Below are 17,194 nucleotides of genomic sequence, written 5' to 3'. Positions count from 1 at the left end.
AGTGCTTCATGTTAGTTACACGTTCTCTTCCCACACTGCACATGTGGAGTTGAGAGAATCATGTTGATTGTCGACTTTACCAGTCAAAGAGTGATTCATCAGCCTGTGAGAGTAAGAAGGAAGAACCAGTACAATGGATATGCTAGTAGGCGTACTTTAACTTTGCTTTGAGTTTGAAACCACCATGTCAGAAAACAGTTTTCCCTGTTTGTTAACTGTTTAGCATTTGCGGTATCATATATCCTTGCCCAGTTTTCTTCCTGGTGCTGTTATCCCTTGTCCAGGAAGAATGTGTAGACTTTTATTTGTAGATTTTCTCTTAGATAAGCTCATGCTTGCACTTTAACTTAGCTTTCCAGCATAACTGCTTTTAAATACTCTTGGCATCCCAGTGATGAAGGATGTGTTTGTTCCCTGTCTGTTGTAGGTCCTCCTTGATTCCATCAAGAAGGATAAATTAGTGGTGTTTTGGTAGAATTTTTTTTTACTTGTTATGCCTTTTTTCTTTTTGAAATAAAAGGATTTGCAAGTCATTGTTTAGTGTTCTCTTTTAACATGACCCCTCTGGTATTTTGCTGAAATTCTTCAAACCTTCTGATATATGGAGGTCACATTTTCCCAGGTGCATACTCTTCGGTCTTTGGGTAAAATAGGATTTCTTAAGACACACAATAGCACTAATTAGAAAAGATTGATAAAATTTGACCGGATTAAAACCTGTTCATTAAGGGGCGCCTACTTGGCTCAGTCAGTAGAGCATGTGACTCTTGGGTTGTGAGTTCAAACCCCACGTTGGGCGTGGAGTCTACTTAAATAAAAATCTGTTCATCCAAAGATGCTTTAAAGAAAGTAGAAAGACATGTTAGGCACTGCAAGAATGTTGGATGTAACCTACCAAAAATTAGTATCAAGAATATGTAAAGAACTCCTGTGAATCGGTTTAAGAAAAAGATGAACCCAATTGAAAAATGGGCAAAAGATGGATAGTCATTTCATGATAGAGGAAATAAATATGGCTAATAAATATATAAAAAGTCTTATAATTAGGGAAAATATGAGTCAGGACTATAATGAGAAAATATTTTATATCCATTCATTTGGCAAAATTAAGAAATTTGGTGGTATAAGGTATTGGAGAAACTAGATCAACAAAATCTCTTCTGCAGTTGCAGATAGGAGCATTAAATTGATAATAGCTATGTGGGGAAGTAGTTTTGCATTGTCTTATAAAACTGAACATTTCATATACTTTATAATTCAGCAGTTTTCCTGGATATATACCCAAGAGAAACTTCCCAAATACTCCAGAAGACACACGAGAATGAAGTAAATAGAATGAAGTAAAAAGACTGGTAGCAACCTAAATGTTCATCAGTAGGAAAATAGCCAAAATACATTGGTGCCTTAGTAATATAGTGGAATGATTGAGCATGCAACAATATTCGCGAATCTTTTTTTCCTTCATTTTTTTTTGTTTGGAAATAATTTTTAATTTATTTGGAAGAATAAGAATAATATGTGAGACACTCATATGCCTTTTATCCAGATTTACCTATTAACATTCTTCCCTGTTTGTTTTATTTTTTTTTTTAACAATTTGAGAGTAAGTTCCATATATCATGGTTCTTTACCCCCAAAAAGTATAGTGTATATTTCCTAAGAATAAGGATATTCTCTTACATAAGTATGATGCTCTTATCAGTTGATCTGCGGTGTCCTTTATGCCTTTTTTCTAGTATAAGATCTAGGCTAAGATCAGGTAGAGGTCCTAGAATAGCCAAAAGAGTTTTAAATAGTAAAAACAATTTTAGAAGGCTTAAACTAATCTGACCCCAAATCTTTGCCTTTTCTTGGTTTGGGAAGATTTTTTTCCTGTGGTTTTTCCTAGGGTTTTTAGTTTTAAATTTTACTTTTGGGTCTGTGGTTACAGTAATTTCATTTCTCTTCCTAGTGTGTTCATGTTTTTCCATTAAGTTCTTGGGCCTACTTGTGATAGAAGACAAGGACTTTAAGAAGCTAATTCCATCTTTTCATCACTTGGGTCTTTAGTTGACTTTCTTTTTGTTTTTTCTTCTGGTTATTTTGACAGTGGAGTAAGTCCCCAGGTTACCTTGCCATCAGAGCACCCCATGGAAGAGTCTGCTAGACATCCTGTCAGGTTATATAATACTTGGAACGTCATGCTCTGTCTTTTAGAGTAAGGGATATTGGTGAAACTTAAAACTGGAAGAGGAATCCATGCTAGTTATCAGAGTATTTGCCTAGTTCTTCATTCTTAGATTTGAACACATACTTTTGATATATTTGATTAAAATCAAGCTTAATGGCAGAACAGTGAAGACAAACTCAAAGAATTTAGGGAGCAGAAGATAATTTAAAATATAACAAAATTTGTTAGGGAGGATTCATATGTAAAAAGAAAAAATAACTAGAAAATTTTCTTGGAAATGACAGACATGAATGTCAAAAACAATCGGTGCGTAGCGGATAATAAAATGTTAATGTTTTAAATCCAGTTAATCTGAAATTTCAAATCAAAGAAATTTCCCAAAACAAAGGGAAGAATGATTGGAGAAAAATGCCCAAAGACAAAAGATGTATGTTTTCAGAAGGAGTGGGCTCAAGCTGAGTAAGTAGCAGGATTATTTCAAATTGAAAAGAACTAAAGACAGAATAAAGAGAAAATCTTAAGCTTCCTGAGCAAAAGACAAATTACCTACTACAGACAAAGGAGAATCAGATTATCATCAGAATTTTTCCATCTACAACTCTGGATACTCATAGGGAAAATCTTATTTCAGAGTGGAGGGGAATGGGGTATATAGAATTATGTTCTTAAAGATGAGTGTCACATTTTATCATTGAAGGGGAAATGCAAAATAAAGATTTCAGGTGTACAGGAGTAGCCACATTATCCTTCATGAGAAAGTAACCTGAAGAGGTTTTTCAGCAGAAAAAGGAATTCAAGAAAGATAACACCTGGTAACTGGTTACACTAGAATAAGTATCTCTCAACAGGGACTGTGCATCAGATAGGTCTTCATTGTATGTAGTTTATCTCAGGACTATAAGCATCTCCACTCAGTCTGTTAAATTGGCACTGTGGTCTTTGAAGCCTGACAAATGAAAATGAGCCCTCAGTGGGGAACCACTGACCTTGGAGAAGTGAAGGAAGCTGAAAAGAAAATAAGATTTCTAGCTAATCATGTTCTCATTGGAACATAAGCTCTGTGAGAGCAGGGCTTGCTTTGTTCTCTGCTGAATCCCTAGCACCTAATGATTGATAAATAAGTAGGTGATTAAATATTTGTTAAATGAGTAAATGCTTTGAAGAATCTCTTTCCCTTTGGAAAGTTTGAATGTCATTGAATTTTTATTTATTGGTTTAAATTGCTGTACTTTTTAAATTTAGGAACTATGTACTTGATCATTCAGGTTACATAATGAATGCTCCCTCTTGGTTTTTCCATCTGTAGAAATGGACACTAACATATAAAAGATTTAATTATAGTTAGAACAAAATGTTATGAGATGGAATGGGAAGGAAAGATTTGAGGAAGGGTAAATAAATGCAGTATTTTTCTCATCTTTCTGAAGGTAACAATGAATTGTTTAAAGATGATATATCAAGCACTTGTGCCTTCCATATTATTTAGAGTCATAAAGACCACTAAAACTAAAAATATTGTGGCTTCTAGTGTAAGGAGGGAGAAGAGAAGGTGAATATAACATATCCATCCACTGTGATAAATTACTTCTTTACAATGGGAATTGATAGTGTCTCCATTGAGAAAACAAGAAAATTTTTTTTCTCACTTCTAAGATTTTATTTATTTATTTGAGAGAGAGAGAGCATGAGAGGGGGTTGGGTCAGAGGGAGAAGCAGACTCCCTGCTGAGCAGGGAGCCCGATGCGGGACTCGATCCTGGGACTCGAGGATCATGACCTGAGCCGAAGGCAGTCGCTTAACCAACTGAGCCACCCAGGCGCCCTGAGAAAACAAGAAATTGATGTATTAGTATGCTACTTAAAGTTACAGTGGCAACCCATAGGAGGAACTTAAAATAGAAAGGGCTAGAGGTGGATAGGGGAGCTTACTTTTTACTTTTAACTTGCTATTTGTTTGTATTACTTCTAATGATAAAGCTAGTTTAATTGGAAAATGAAAGAAAACAAAGAACCAATAATGTTCTGAGTATATTTATACAGATAAATTTAAGTAATCTGCACGACAGAATTTACTTTTGACTAGATAATCCTTTTATTGAAATTTTACTTTTGTTGCACTTGATTGTAAGTCATTTAGATCCTACTAGTTTCTTTTTTTTTTTTTTTAGATTTTATTTATTTATTAGAGAGAATGAGAGATAGCACGAGAGGGAAGAGGGTCAGAGGGAGAAGCAGACTCCCCGGCGCTCAGGGAGCCCGATGTGGGACTCGATCCCGGGAGTCCAGGATCATGACCCGAGCCAAAGACAGTCGCTCAACCAACTGAGCCACCCAGGCGCCCAGTTTCTCTCATTTTTATAAATCCTTATTGACCAGGAAACATAATCTCAAGTGAAACTTTTTGTTTAATAGCTCTTTGATCTCTATATAGAAATTAGGATTTTCAGTTGCCTGTAACTTTGAGATGGATTTCCAAAATATTGCATTTACCTAGTTGCACAGAAAGAGATGAAAACCTGCAGTTTATATAGAATTAAGCCAGGCATAATTATAATAAAATCCTTAATAAATGGTTCTAATTTCTAGAATCTTCTATGAATTTTAGTCATGTATACTATTTTATATTGTTAGGTATTTTGAAAGAGTAAGTTTTTGTACCTCATACAGTATTTTTCATAATGGGAATAATTTTAATTCTGAGATGATAGGTCTGTCTCAGAGTAACCAAGATATTGTTAATATACAAGAAGTCACTTCAACAGGGGCACCTGGGTGGCTCAGTCATTAAACATCTGCCTTCGGCTCAGGTCATGATCCCGGGGTCCTGGGATCGACTTCTGCATCGGGCTCCCTGTTTAGCGGGAAGCCTGCTTCTCCCTCTCATACTCCCCCTACTTGTGTTCCCTCTCTCACTGTGTCTCTCTGTCAAATTAATAAAATAATTCTTTAAAAAAAAAAGTCACTTCAACAGTAACTGTACCTGTGACAACAGTAAGCATTTCCCTGACAGTTCTATATTTCTTTTTCTCAAGTAGAACATTTAGTTTAATGCTTTCCCATTAATCAAATTATAGTGCTTAGGCTCAAGAATGAATCAAAGTCTGTGCTCAACTACGTTTTGGTAAATTTTTTTTTATGGATGGACTTCCTTTTTATTGAATGAGTTGATTATGATTAACAGAAACAAATTCAGTACATAAAATCTTGCTTTTCCTTTGATCTTTACTGTAAAATTTAGAGAATACTTCTTTGGAAAGTAGATTTTGGCACCTGGATACCATAAGCTTTTTTTTTCCTTTTTCTTTTTCTTTTTCTTTTTTAAGTAGGCTCCACACACCCAACATAGGGCTTGAATTCATGACCCTAAGAGTTGCATGCTATACTGACTGAGCCAGCCAGGTACCCGGATACCATAAACTTTTATATTGCATATTTAAGTGACAAATTCTCTGATAAAACATTGACATTTTGTATATTCAAGATGATACAGTTAAAAAAAAAAGATGATACAGTTTTAATTGTAGTAGACTCTGTTTTGAACTTGGTAAATATTCCTTGTAGGCCAGAGGTGGGAAAAGGGGTGCTTTGATTTAATATTTTATAATACCGATTTGTTTCTGTTTTTTTCTCAGATTAATATTGTTGCCCCATAGGAGAGTTAATAGTGGCTATATTTTGTTCCAGTGCTGATAAAGAATTTTAGGAATTTAGTAAATGAACTATCTGTAATTTACTGGATTAATTACAGATCTTTTGGAGATATTTCTTTCATACCTATTATGATACCAAATTTAATGGTATTCCAATTATTTATTTTTCTTGAGCAGCAAATACATGATTAACAGCAGGAACGTATTTAGGTTAATATGAAATATCTTTTTTCAGTTTCAGGAAGTAACTTAAGTTGTTGAATTATCTTTCCTATTTACTTATAATTTTAAAATTTTGATGTGCAGTTTCTTAATTTAGAAATTTATATAGCACTCTAAGTACTGAGTGAAACTGACTTCACTGTTCCTTGGCAGAAAACTGAATTTATTGAAAGGTATTTCTATTCTTGGACATTACACAATCAATACTGATATTTTTTTGTATTTGAAATAACATAAGGGAATAAAAAAGATTATAGGATATATAATAAAAGAACTAAGATATGAAAAGGCTGCTAGTGAAAAATTCCACTTGCGACTGAAAGTCTGGAATGTAATAATTTTATTATTTTCATTTTATTGTAAACAGACTAAAATCTGATCCCAAACAGAACTGCATATGGATTCCTTTGTTTGGCTTTCAGAACCTCTGTTCCTGGGTCCCCAGACCATCCTTTTTATGTGAGAAAACTAGCACACATCTTGTGTTCTGGTCAACCCATATCACCATATATTTTGATCCTGTATGTTCTTTTCTTAACTGTGATCTCTTATTCAGTCGACAAGTAAATATTGAAGTTTACCAGTGAGCCACTAAAGATAAATAGCCATTTCTTTGTAGAACTCAATCTGCTTGACAGACACTTAATTTCTCTCAGTGAATTTTTATATTTTTCAGTGTTGGGGACCTGCGCATGTCTCTTGATGAATTTATTCTAAGTATTTTATATATGTACTTTTTAATTTTTAATTTTTTTAGTATTTTATATTCTTTAATGCTATTGTAAATGTAATTGTCATTTCATGTTTTTCAGTTGTTCATTGCTGGTTTATAGAATTTTGTGTCCTGTGACTTTTGTAAATTCACCTATTAGTTCTAGTAGTTCTAATAGAACATCCTTAGGATTTTCTGCCTAACAGTCACATTGTGTGTAAATAGAGACCATTTTCTTTCTTTTTGGTCTTTATGCTTCATTTTTGTATGTGATTTTATAGTGTGACTTAAATGTGAAATTAAGTGAAAACTCTAAAACCAAAATAAGGCTACATATCAACACAAAAGTTAATTTAGTGTGATGAGTGATGTTATTTTGTTGAAACTAAATCACAGCTCAAACAAGAATTAGTCCTAATTCTAAGACTTCTTAGAATCACGTTGTTGCTCTCATTTGGACCTAAACTGACACATATTATGGCTGTTCACCATTTTTCACTATTTGAATTTATTCTTAACTCTTCCATTTTATAGTACACTTTGAGATTACTTGATCTTTGGTTGGTACAGATGAATTGTTTTTGAATTATCAGACTGCATATACTTATTCAAACCTGAAATACTTCTTTATTCTGTAAATGCAAACTTGGGCAGTGGAATCTTTTAAAGCAGTTTTTTTTATTATAGTGTGGTCATGCAGAGGATCGAGAATGTTCGTCTCAGTTACATAGACATGCAAGTTTATTGAAAAGTTGGCTTCCCAAAACAGAGCTTCCAAAGCATAATCATCGTCCTTTCCCTTGATGATTTTTAAAATTTTGAATTTATTTTACAGTACAGAATTGGTTTGTTTCCTTTATATTCTTTGTCTTTTGCTTTCTTAATGCAAAATGATTGATCATGTTTTTGGGACAGTGCAGGTCAGAAGCTTATCTCAGTATTAAAGCACTTTAATGGATCTGGACAAATGTACAGGCTTTTGAACAGCTGGGGGTTTTATCCATCTGTTACTGCCCTTGTTCTATTCTCTAGTGTGAAATTTTCAGTCGTGTAAGCCAATCTGAGTAGATTGTATTCTTGGTAAGTAATTAATTTTCCTGAAGAATTGACTGTAGTATATATTTTAACTATAGTCATTCTTCGTATATAATTTTGTCTTTTTTGAAACATGCCTATCCCCCCCTTTTTTAATTTAAAAATGAAGTCTGATAATTTACTGGTTTTAACTTTAAATTTCAGAATTTAACACTTACCTCCATAAACAATAAAAAGAGAAGCTGGGCAGCCATTAAATTAATACCCTGTACAACGTCTATGTATTTCATATTTCTATAGCACTGTGATACTTAATATATTTGGGAGTTGTACTTTTCTAACTTTTTATCATGCTTTTTTAAAACTATATTGAATAATTCTCAGATTTACAGAAATGATGCAAAGATAATACAGGATGTTTCTGTATATCTAGTTTCTCCTAATATTGTTGCATATGCTAGTGTGTTTATCCAACTAAGAAATTAACATTGGTACAGTATTGTTAACTACAGACTTTTTTCCATATTTCCCCACTTTTCCCACTAATGTCTTTTTCTGTTCAAGATTTGGAGAACCAGTTTTGCATTTAGTTTTTATGTCTCCTAAGTCTTCTCTAAGCTATGACAGTTCTCTGTCTTGCCTTGTCTCTCACGGCTTTACCATTTTTGAAGACTGCTGGTCAGGTGTTTTATGAGGTGTCTTTCAGTGTTGGTTTGCCTAATGCTTTCTCATGATTAGACTGAGTTTATGGGAAGAATACTGCATAAGTGGTGTGTCCTTCTCATCTTACTATATGTAACTTACTACTCAGTGATATTAATTTTGATTACTTGGTTAAGGTTGTGTCTGCTAGGCTTCTCTAATGTAAATATCCCTTTTTTCTCTTTGCATACTCTGTTCTTAGAAGCAAGTCAGAATGTCCAGCCCCACACTTTAGAGGACGAAAAGCAAGCCCCCACCTCATGCAGGAAAGAAAATTAAAGAATTTGTGAAATTCTTTTTGTTGTTATTTAGTTGTTATTTATTTAGCTCTTGTATTTGTTCTTTTTCCTACTTCTAGAATATTAATTTTGTTTTAGATCTATCCTACAGTTCTCTTACTTTTTTCCTTTGTGATATCCAGCTCTCTTTTTCTTGCTTTGTAATTTGAGGTAATTCTGGGACTTAATATTCTACTCCTTAAATGAGGCAGTGACCGTTTTCCCCTTTTAATTCATCTACTGAAATTTTCAATTTGTAAGTCAGATTTTTAAGCTAGACAAAAGGTGTTTGTTGCATTTGGGTCTCAAGTGACTGCCTGCCTGCTTTCTCTCTTTCTCTTTCTTTCCTCCCCCACCCCCCCAGGTATTCACTGGCTCTTTCTGCAGTTCTCTTGTATTGTACTTATTATGTTCCTGGTGCTTATTCTCATTTTCTTTTTGGATGGTGTGTCTTCTTAGATACACAGTTGCTTTTTCCCTTGTGGCTTATGTAGTCTCAGGTCTGGTTACTGAGATATCACTAATAGTGATGAACCTACCAGTGATTAAAAGGGAATAAGTTATTTACTTGTAACGTTAAGGGCAAGCTGTTGGCCCTTCTGAGGACACTGAAGAAAATTTCGTTTTCCAGCTGTTTACTAGATAGGGAAGTCTTAGCTCATCCATTATGCTCAGTCAAAAAGACATGGGTTGGCAAGTAAACTTCTTCCTGGAGCTCATCTCCACAGGCCAAGTTCTGGATCTGGGCCTTGGTCTCCAATATCTGTTCAGCTCAAGGTGGGGAAGAATCCCTATACCAGAGATTCAAAAGCCCTCAAATCCCCAAATCTGCCTGGTCAAGGCCTAGCTCTATTAATGGAAAATGAGAGAGGGAGGGATCTCTCTGCCAGTTGTTTTTTGAATTGTCGGTGATTATTAAAAGTAAGAATTCTGTGAGTCACTTTGGAAAGTTTGTGTCCTTAAAGAGTGTGTGTTTAAAGTGCCTTCTGAACTATCACTAAAAACGTAGTCCTTTAGGTGTACTGGACCATGGCTCCTTTTGTATAATTCAGGTTTTCTTTCTCCCTGTGTTACTTCCCAACAACAGTAGTTTATGATGTCAGCTCTGTAATATGTATCTCATTTTAGAACAGCACAAGAAGTTATCACTGATAGCTCCATACTGTTTAGTCTCATATTTCTGGTGGTCTGTAGTTGATAGCATGCCCTAGATCTCTCATTATATTTAAATACTTAATACTAACAATGTCAGGCTCAGGTTTAGATCTTGTTAATGTAAATGTGGGTTTTGTTGTCTCAAAGCCAAGGTATTGACCATATTCAGGAAGACCTGAGTTTTGTGGGTAGACATTTACTATGCTGAGGATTTCCAAATTCGTATGCCCACCCTGGAGCTTTCCTCCTGTCTCCAGACTCACCAAACTGTCTGTCTTCTCATGGCTGTCTAATAAGCATCTGAAATCTAATATAACTCTCCTGTTTCTTTGGCTGCCCCCAGCCTTCTCTATGTACAGGTCACTACCCTTCCAGTTACGGAACTCATTCTTGATACTTTTCTTTCTCACTCCGCATCTAATCAGTTGAGATACATCAGTAAGTCAGTCTTGTTGATTCTGCTTTCAAAATGTCTCCCGAATCCAAGCTCTTCACTAGCTCTGCATCTTTGATCCCCATCTAAGGGCTATTATTATTGAACTGGATTAATACTGTGCTAGCCTTACTGGCCTTCCCGTTCTCACCTTTGCTCCTCTACACTCTGTTACCAGCAGAATAGCCTGTAAGAGATCCTTTTGTGACAAGTGAGACTAGACTGTTACTTTTTCATTCTTCTCTTGACACTGTTAGTATCAAAGTATTGATAACTTCAGAATACTCAGGAAATAGTCTCCCTTTTTCTAGTCTCTTGAATAGTTGGTGTTAAGTTTAGAATGATCAATTCTAGGACAATTAATTAAATGTACATCCAAAACCATGTGAGTCTGAGGGCTCTTGGCTGGCTCTTAATCTCAGGGTCTTGAGTTTGAGCCCCATGTTAGGTGTAGAGATTACATACATGCATTCATGCATGCATACATACATACATACGTACGTAACAGACAAAAACATGAGCCTGGTAGGTTTTTGTGTGGGGTAGATTTTTAATTGTTGATTTATGTTCTTTAGTTATTACAGGTCTCGTCGGGTTTTCTGTTTATTCTTGAGTTTGGTTTGGTAAATTGTATGTAGGCAAATTACATTTTTAGGGAGTTTTAAGGTTTTTAGTTTATTTTTGCATATTGGCATGAATAGTATTTTTACTTTTTAGTTGTATCAGTCTTCATGATACTAAATGCATCTTCTTTTTAAATCATTCTTCCCAGAGATATTTCTGCTATTGTTAGGTTTTTTTCTCCCCAGACACTAGCTCTTCCCCCCAACACCAATTTTTATTTATTCTCTTTGGTTCTCTTTATTCTTGTTTTCTGTTTCATTATTTTCTTCTGCTATCTTATTTCATTCCTTCTACTTTTGGGGACTTATTACTCATTTCCTAACATATTGAGTTGGATGATGAGTTCATTATTTTTCAGCTTTTTTTTTTTCTTCCAGTTTTGCACATGTAAATTTCTAAGTGTTCGGTGGGGCTTAGACTAAGCATTTTCACTGTACTGATGTAAAAATGTTTGAATTTCCATTATGATCTTTTGGGAGACTTTTAGAAGTGTGTTTTTAGAATTTCCAAATGTGGGTACAGTGTTTTGTTGTTTATCTGTTTTGCTTCTAAAACTGATGTCAGAAGATGTGACGTTGCATGACATGGACTCTTTGGTATTATATTGAGATTTGCTTTCTAGTCTGACATATAGTCACCTTTTGTGGTGGTTCAGGGTGTACCCTATAATTGCCTCGGTTTTCTGTATCATGTATATTCAGTTTGTATTTTTACTAATATTTCTGATTTACCAGTTACTTAGAGAAATGTGTAAAATTCTTCGGCTATAATGAGAAGCCTGTCAAATTTTCTTTATAATTCTGACAACTTCTAATATATGTAAAGTTTTTTTAGTTTAATATTGTCACAGCTTATTTTAAAAATGTCTGTTATTTAGTATGTAGTGACCATTTTATCTCCCAACAATGGTTTTTGCCTTCAAATCAGTTTTGTCTGGTATTAATATAGTTGTGTCAGTCTTTATTTGGTTTGTGTTGTCTTTTCATTACTTTTAACTTTGTGTCCTTATGTTTTAGGTTGTTTTCTTGTAATCATGTACAACTGGACTTTTGAAGCATCTGAATTGTTATGTTTTCATTGATGAACATACATTTTTTTGATGCTTGATATAAATGTGTATTTCTGCTGTCTTATTTTATACTTCCTAATTAAATCTAGATCATTCAAGCCCCCCCACCCCCTACCCATCTGTTCTATTGGATTGATTTCTTTTTTATTTTCCCTTTTTTCTGTCCACTGAATTAGAAGTTACACATTACATACATAGATTTATTATAATACATGTGTAATTTATATATTTTAAATTTGATCCAGTTAAAAGTGTATAGTTGATTACTGTTCAAACTGAAATAGCATCTCTAACTTCTATTTAAATAATACATGATCCTCACTGATACAGCTGATCATCTCCCTTGAGTTAAACTTCTCTTTGTCTAACATATCCTTAAATAGTGCCTTTTTTTTCTTTTTTTTTTTTTTTTGGTCTGTACTTCTGGGGCTCTTCGTGGAGTTGATGAATTTCTCTGGTTTTTTTATATCTGGCTAATTAAAGCAGGCTTCAGAATTTTTCATACAAATCTATTTGTTTCCTTCAGTTTAGAACAACTGAATTTTATGTTTAGGATGTTTTTTTAAGAGCTTAGGGCCTTTATAAAATTAGACTACAGCTTCCCGGTACCAGTTCTCTTTTTTCTTTTTTTTCTTTATGTTGTTGGATTTTTGTTTTTGTTTATCCTTTTGAAATGTGATTAATTAGCTAGCTTTGTGTCTGCTTTCATTTTGTTTTATTTAATTTCAGAGTCTCCCACTGATGTGTGTATAAAATTATTTGTAGCTATCATGTAGTAGGGCATTTATTTTATTAGCTTTCTGTATAAAATACTGTTCTTTAAGTTCTAGGAGTAAATTAAAATAAAAAAGAAAGGAATTTAGTAACAAAGAACTTAAAAGTTTTCTTCAGAATGTAAAATACAGTTTTCTGGTGCTGTCATAGGATGGGAAACTAATTTGACCATTTGCAAAGTTATTCATATTTATTATAGAACATGTATTACTCATGGAAAAATAAAGTGGGAGTAGTGAAAACGAAAAGAGAGAGTGAGTCTTATAATTTGTTTAAACACAGGTGGTTTTCAAAGTGTGTTCTCTGGACCAGCAGTGTCTGGATCACCTGTGAACTTGTTAGAAGTTCAAACTTACTAGGGGCACTTGGGTGGCTCAGTTGGTTAAGCATCTGCCTTCGGCTTGGGTCATGATCCCGGGGTCCTGGGATCCAGCTTCTCATCAGGCTCCCTGCTCAGTGGGGGGGGGGTGGGGGTCTGCTTCTCCCTCTCCCTCTGCCCTTCCCCCCCATTTGTACTCTCTCTCTCTCTCAAATAAATAAATAAAATCTTTAAAAAAAATGAAACAAGATGGTGCAAGCAAACTATATGATGCATTCACTTGATAGACATGCACAATGCTGGTCATCCCTTTTTCACAGACAGAAGTACTATAGATAAATATTTGGTTAATAAACTTCGTGAAAACACTCAGGTTAACTTTTTGTTCAAGGGATTTCCACTTTCTTAAAGGAATTAATAAGTAATCATGTTTCTTGTTACGAAAAAGTTACAATATGATGAATGTGAGAGTGTGATCTAGAGGAAGTTTGTGATTCATAGTATTTTTTAATTAACAATAGAATCTTAATGTAATGCAACTTGAATGCAATTTAATGCAACTCCTCCTTTCCTTCTAACTCTACCTAGCCAATAGTTTTCAAATTGCTTCAGAGGCCTTTTAGTCTATTTGATACCTCACCATTAAAAACTCACTGAAAGGCCAAAGAGACATTTCATATTCTCACCTTAAATAAAATCTCGTGGGAAAGTAGGGCTCTAGAGGGGGCCATACTCTCCTGAGATAAGTCTTTGTGTTTGGATTGCTTTATTTGAAAATGTTTTGTGGTAGTCATCCCTCTGGTGTGTACGGGTAGTAGTAAATCTTTTTTAATTACTCCAATTAGTATTTGAAGAAGTTTTTGTGAAGATGGTTTGCATTATAGTACAAATAATTTAAATTCTTAAATAATGATAGTATATTATTAAAATTCTTTGTGTTTTTCTTTCAGGAGAGAAATAGAAACAAACAATAACCATATGAAGATGTCCTGTTAGAATTACAACACTAATGATGTAGACTCTGGAAATGCCTAATAAGTCAAAGAAGACGTTATTAAAGCTTTTTTTCTGCTTAAGGTGACATCTTTGAACTCTAACACAGAATTGACTCTTCTTGTAATGGTTTTCATCAGCGCATCTGCCCTTATACCCTCACCAAACACACTTGAGAACTGTAACTTTGTCAAGCACTTTCTGTCCTGAAGCTTTTACCAGTATCTGCTGTCTTTTGTAATTATGCATCCTAGCTAAGGCACAGAAGACTGAATGAATGCAAGGATTCATTAACTCTTTGAATTTGTTAAATACTAACAGTTAACCATTAGAAGTGGTTCAATGATGTAAGAGTCACACTGCTTCAACTTTTTCTTTGTTGTAGTTTTTAAATTGTCAGTTTTTAGCTATTTGACAGATTAAAAGCAAAATAATCATGCCATATTTAGTCCTGGAGTTCAAGTCTAAATGTTTATGTGAAAAATTATTGTAGTAAACTTTTAATATGGCAAAGCAACCTTAAGCTCTATTTTAGCCAAATGAAACATAATCTGAAATTATATTAGAACATTTCCCTTGTCTTCAAACTGTTTGGTGTAACAGAATATTGATATGCAGCTTGGTGGATTTCACCAGTTAATGCACATTCTTCTTCCCTCCTTCCCCCAATAATATGTATACTGAAAAATGTGCATTTGTCTGAGGAATTATTTTGTTTGCTACCACTTAATGAATCTCAAAATTTTGAGTAAATGTACCTCAGTCTAATCAGACTTTTTATGACCTTTATAACTACATTTAAAACCCTTAATTCCTTTTCTGGGTGTTTGCGAGCCTGATTGCTATCATGAAGTAAAAATTTATTACTCTAGGTATTCACTAGCTAAATAAACATAGTTCTTGTTTAGCAAGCATATACTGTTCCTCAACTCTTTTCTCCAGCTTTTGCAGTGTCCTGGCATCCTTAAAATACTTTGAAAATATGGCCTTGATCCATGGATTAAATCAGTATCTAAGTGAATGTGTTGATGTTTTATTGATCAGATCTATATAAATGGGAATACAGCATATATCTGGGTATTCTTATAGTTATCTTTTTAACATCTTATTTTTTTTCATTAATTACATATCAACATTAATTTTGTAACTTGAAACAAATTGATTTTGTATAATTAAATGTGTCAAGCATCTGTATTAATTGATTTGATGGCATAAGGTTATGAAGATAATGTACTGCCCCTTATATTACTGTTCCAAAAGGAGAAAACTATGTAGAAAGATACATTAAGGGTGAAAATAGCAATATAGTAGATTTGAATACCTTGATGTTTTGCATTACTCCATTTATGTTTACATCATGTTTAGAAATGTTTTCATTTACTATGGTCTTTGGTCACTTCGATTCAAAAAATTTAGTGACAGATACTTCTTTGAGGCTTTCATTTATATAATTTTTTTGTACAATGTTTTCTTAAATGTACAAATACTGTATTCAAGTGGAAAAAAATACAGTATTTGTAGGTAATTGTAGCTACTTCACAGTTCTTTGGTAGTCCCAGTGTAGTTATATCAGTGTTTACTGAAGGGAACATCAAAATGTTAATGGTATATTACACTATAAAGACTTTCTTAAAGGAAAATTGCACCTATTTTACCTTTTTAAGAGTAAGCCATGAAATCTTGTAACATGTCTCTTAACTATTTATAGTGAAAATTGGCATTTGGGTATAGTCACCATAGCAATGTTCTACATCCCTAAGACTATATAGGTAGGACATGTCAAAGCTGACTGTTGTCACTCTGGAGGTCCTATTAGACAAAACTATAAAGGGGTGACCTTGTAGGACGGGTCTGAGTCCTCTCTGAGGTTCTCTTTTTCTTGGTGCTTTATTAGCAACTCTGAATATTTTTATAAAACTAGTTAAATTATAAGTGGATTCAAACTTGTTTAATTTACATTAGGTTTCTATGTAAGAAGTGTCACTCACTCAGCAAGCAGGCTGATTGCAATAGCCGACTCTGATGTCAGATGTAGTTGAGTAGTCTGCTCATGGTGAGGAGTACATCCCAGTGCCTTTAACCTGGATTTCTAATATTAAGTGAAATGGGTGCAGCATTCCTTTGGGAAAAACAAAACAAAAACAAAAAAACTTTTATCTTTTCAAAATTGGTAATTTTTTTCTCATTTAAGTTTTCTTCAGAGCACCTACCTTCTCTTCCTCTTTGGTCTGTCAGTGTATGGCAAAAAGTTTCTCTAAGTGAAATTATTACAGATTGTCTCAATAGCACAACTAACTAAATATTTCTTAACTGTAGGGACCAAAAGGGAGAGAACCTGGGCTCTACAGCAGGAGACACATCATCAAATGTTGGAATAATCACAAATTAAGACATTGGCCCAGTAAACTTCTTAATATTTTTCCAAGATCTGGTTTGAATGTTTCTTTTTAAAGTTATCTTATGTGGGTATTTTATTTTGAAAGGTATTATAGTTTGTATATTTAACAGTAAGGGGGAAAATGTAACCAAAATTAGTATTCTTTCTCTATACGTATTGGTACTTGAAGATTCCTTTCAGAAGAAACCCCAGCCTTTTCCTAATTTCAATACTTAATTCCTCATTTTAACTCGAGTGATCTTTCTAATTCAAAAGCTGTGTTCTTTTTGAATACCATGCATGGGGGTTAAGCTGATGTTAAAACAGTTTGCAATAAAAAAAGAATCAGCTTAAGTCATTTAATCATTTCAAGTGCATTCTGCATCCTATAAAAATAAGTTTGAAAAATTTAAGAGAATTGTGTTTTCATTAAGTTTTGCATATCTTTTGTTATGCCATGTAAATTCCCTTTTTCGTATGATTAAAGAAAGGTTATGATAAAATGATTAGCTCATTTACATTCACTTGTAGCAATTACATGAGAATTTGAATTTTGTCGTGTTTGGGTTTGTTCATTCCTGTGAATGATGGTACAGTTAGGTGAGATTTTCTGTTATGGTACCCAAACTCACCATTTGGTCCTCTTTAATCTTTGAGGGTTTCAATAAAAATTGTTCACTCA

The 17,194-nt window shown here is 33.9% G+C and overlaps 1 protein-coding gene across 3 annotated transcripts in view; it reads left to right on the top strand.

Annotated features, from left to right (window-relative positions):
* The window catches only part of YTHDF3 (YTH N6-methyladenosine RNA binding protein F3), a 39,726-nt gene extending 22,532 nt beyond the window's left edge, over positions 1 to 17,194 (top strand). For all 3 annotated transcript variants that reach the window (XM_028110410.2, XM_028110404.2, XM_028110400.2), the window contains one exon: positions 14,093 to 17,194. In XM_028110410.2, coding sequence (XP_027966211.2) covers positions 14,093 to 14,116 — 24 coding nt within the window. In that variant the 3' untranslated portion in view covers positions 14,117 to 17,194. The remainder of the gene's footprint in view (positions 1 to 14,092) is intronic.

Source organism: Eumetopias jubatus, unplaced genomic scaffold (genome assembly GCF_037043125.1).
Source record: "Eumetopias jubatus isolate StellerSeaLion01/CBP00866 unplaced genomic scaffold, mEumJub1_p1.0 scaffold_4, whole genome shotgun sequence".
In the NCBI taxonomy this organism is placed as follows: Eukaryota; Metazoa; Chordata; class Mammalia; order Carnivora; family Otariidae; genus Eumetopias; species Eumetopias jubatus.
This window is presented reverse-complemented; position numbering and strand designations above follow the sequence as displayed.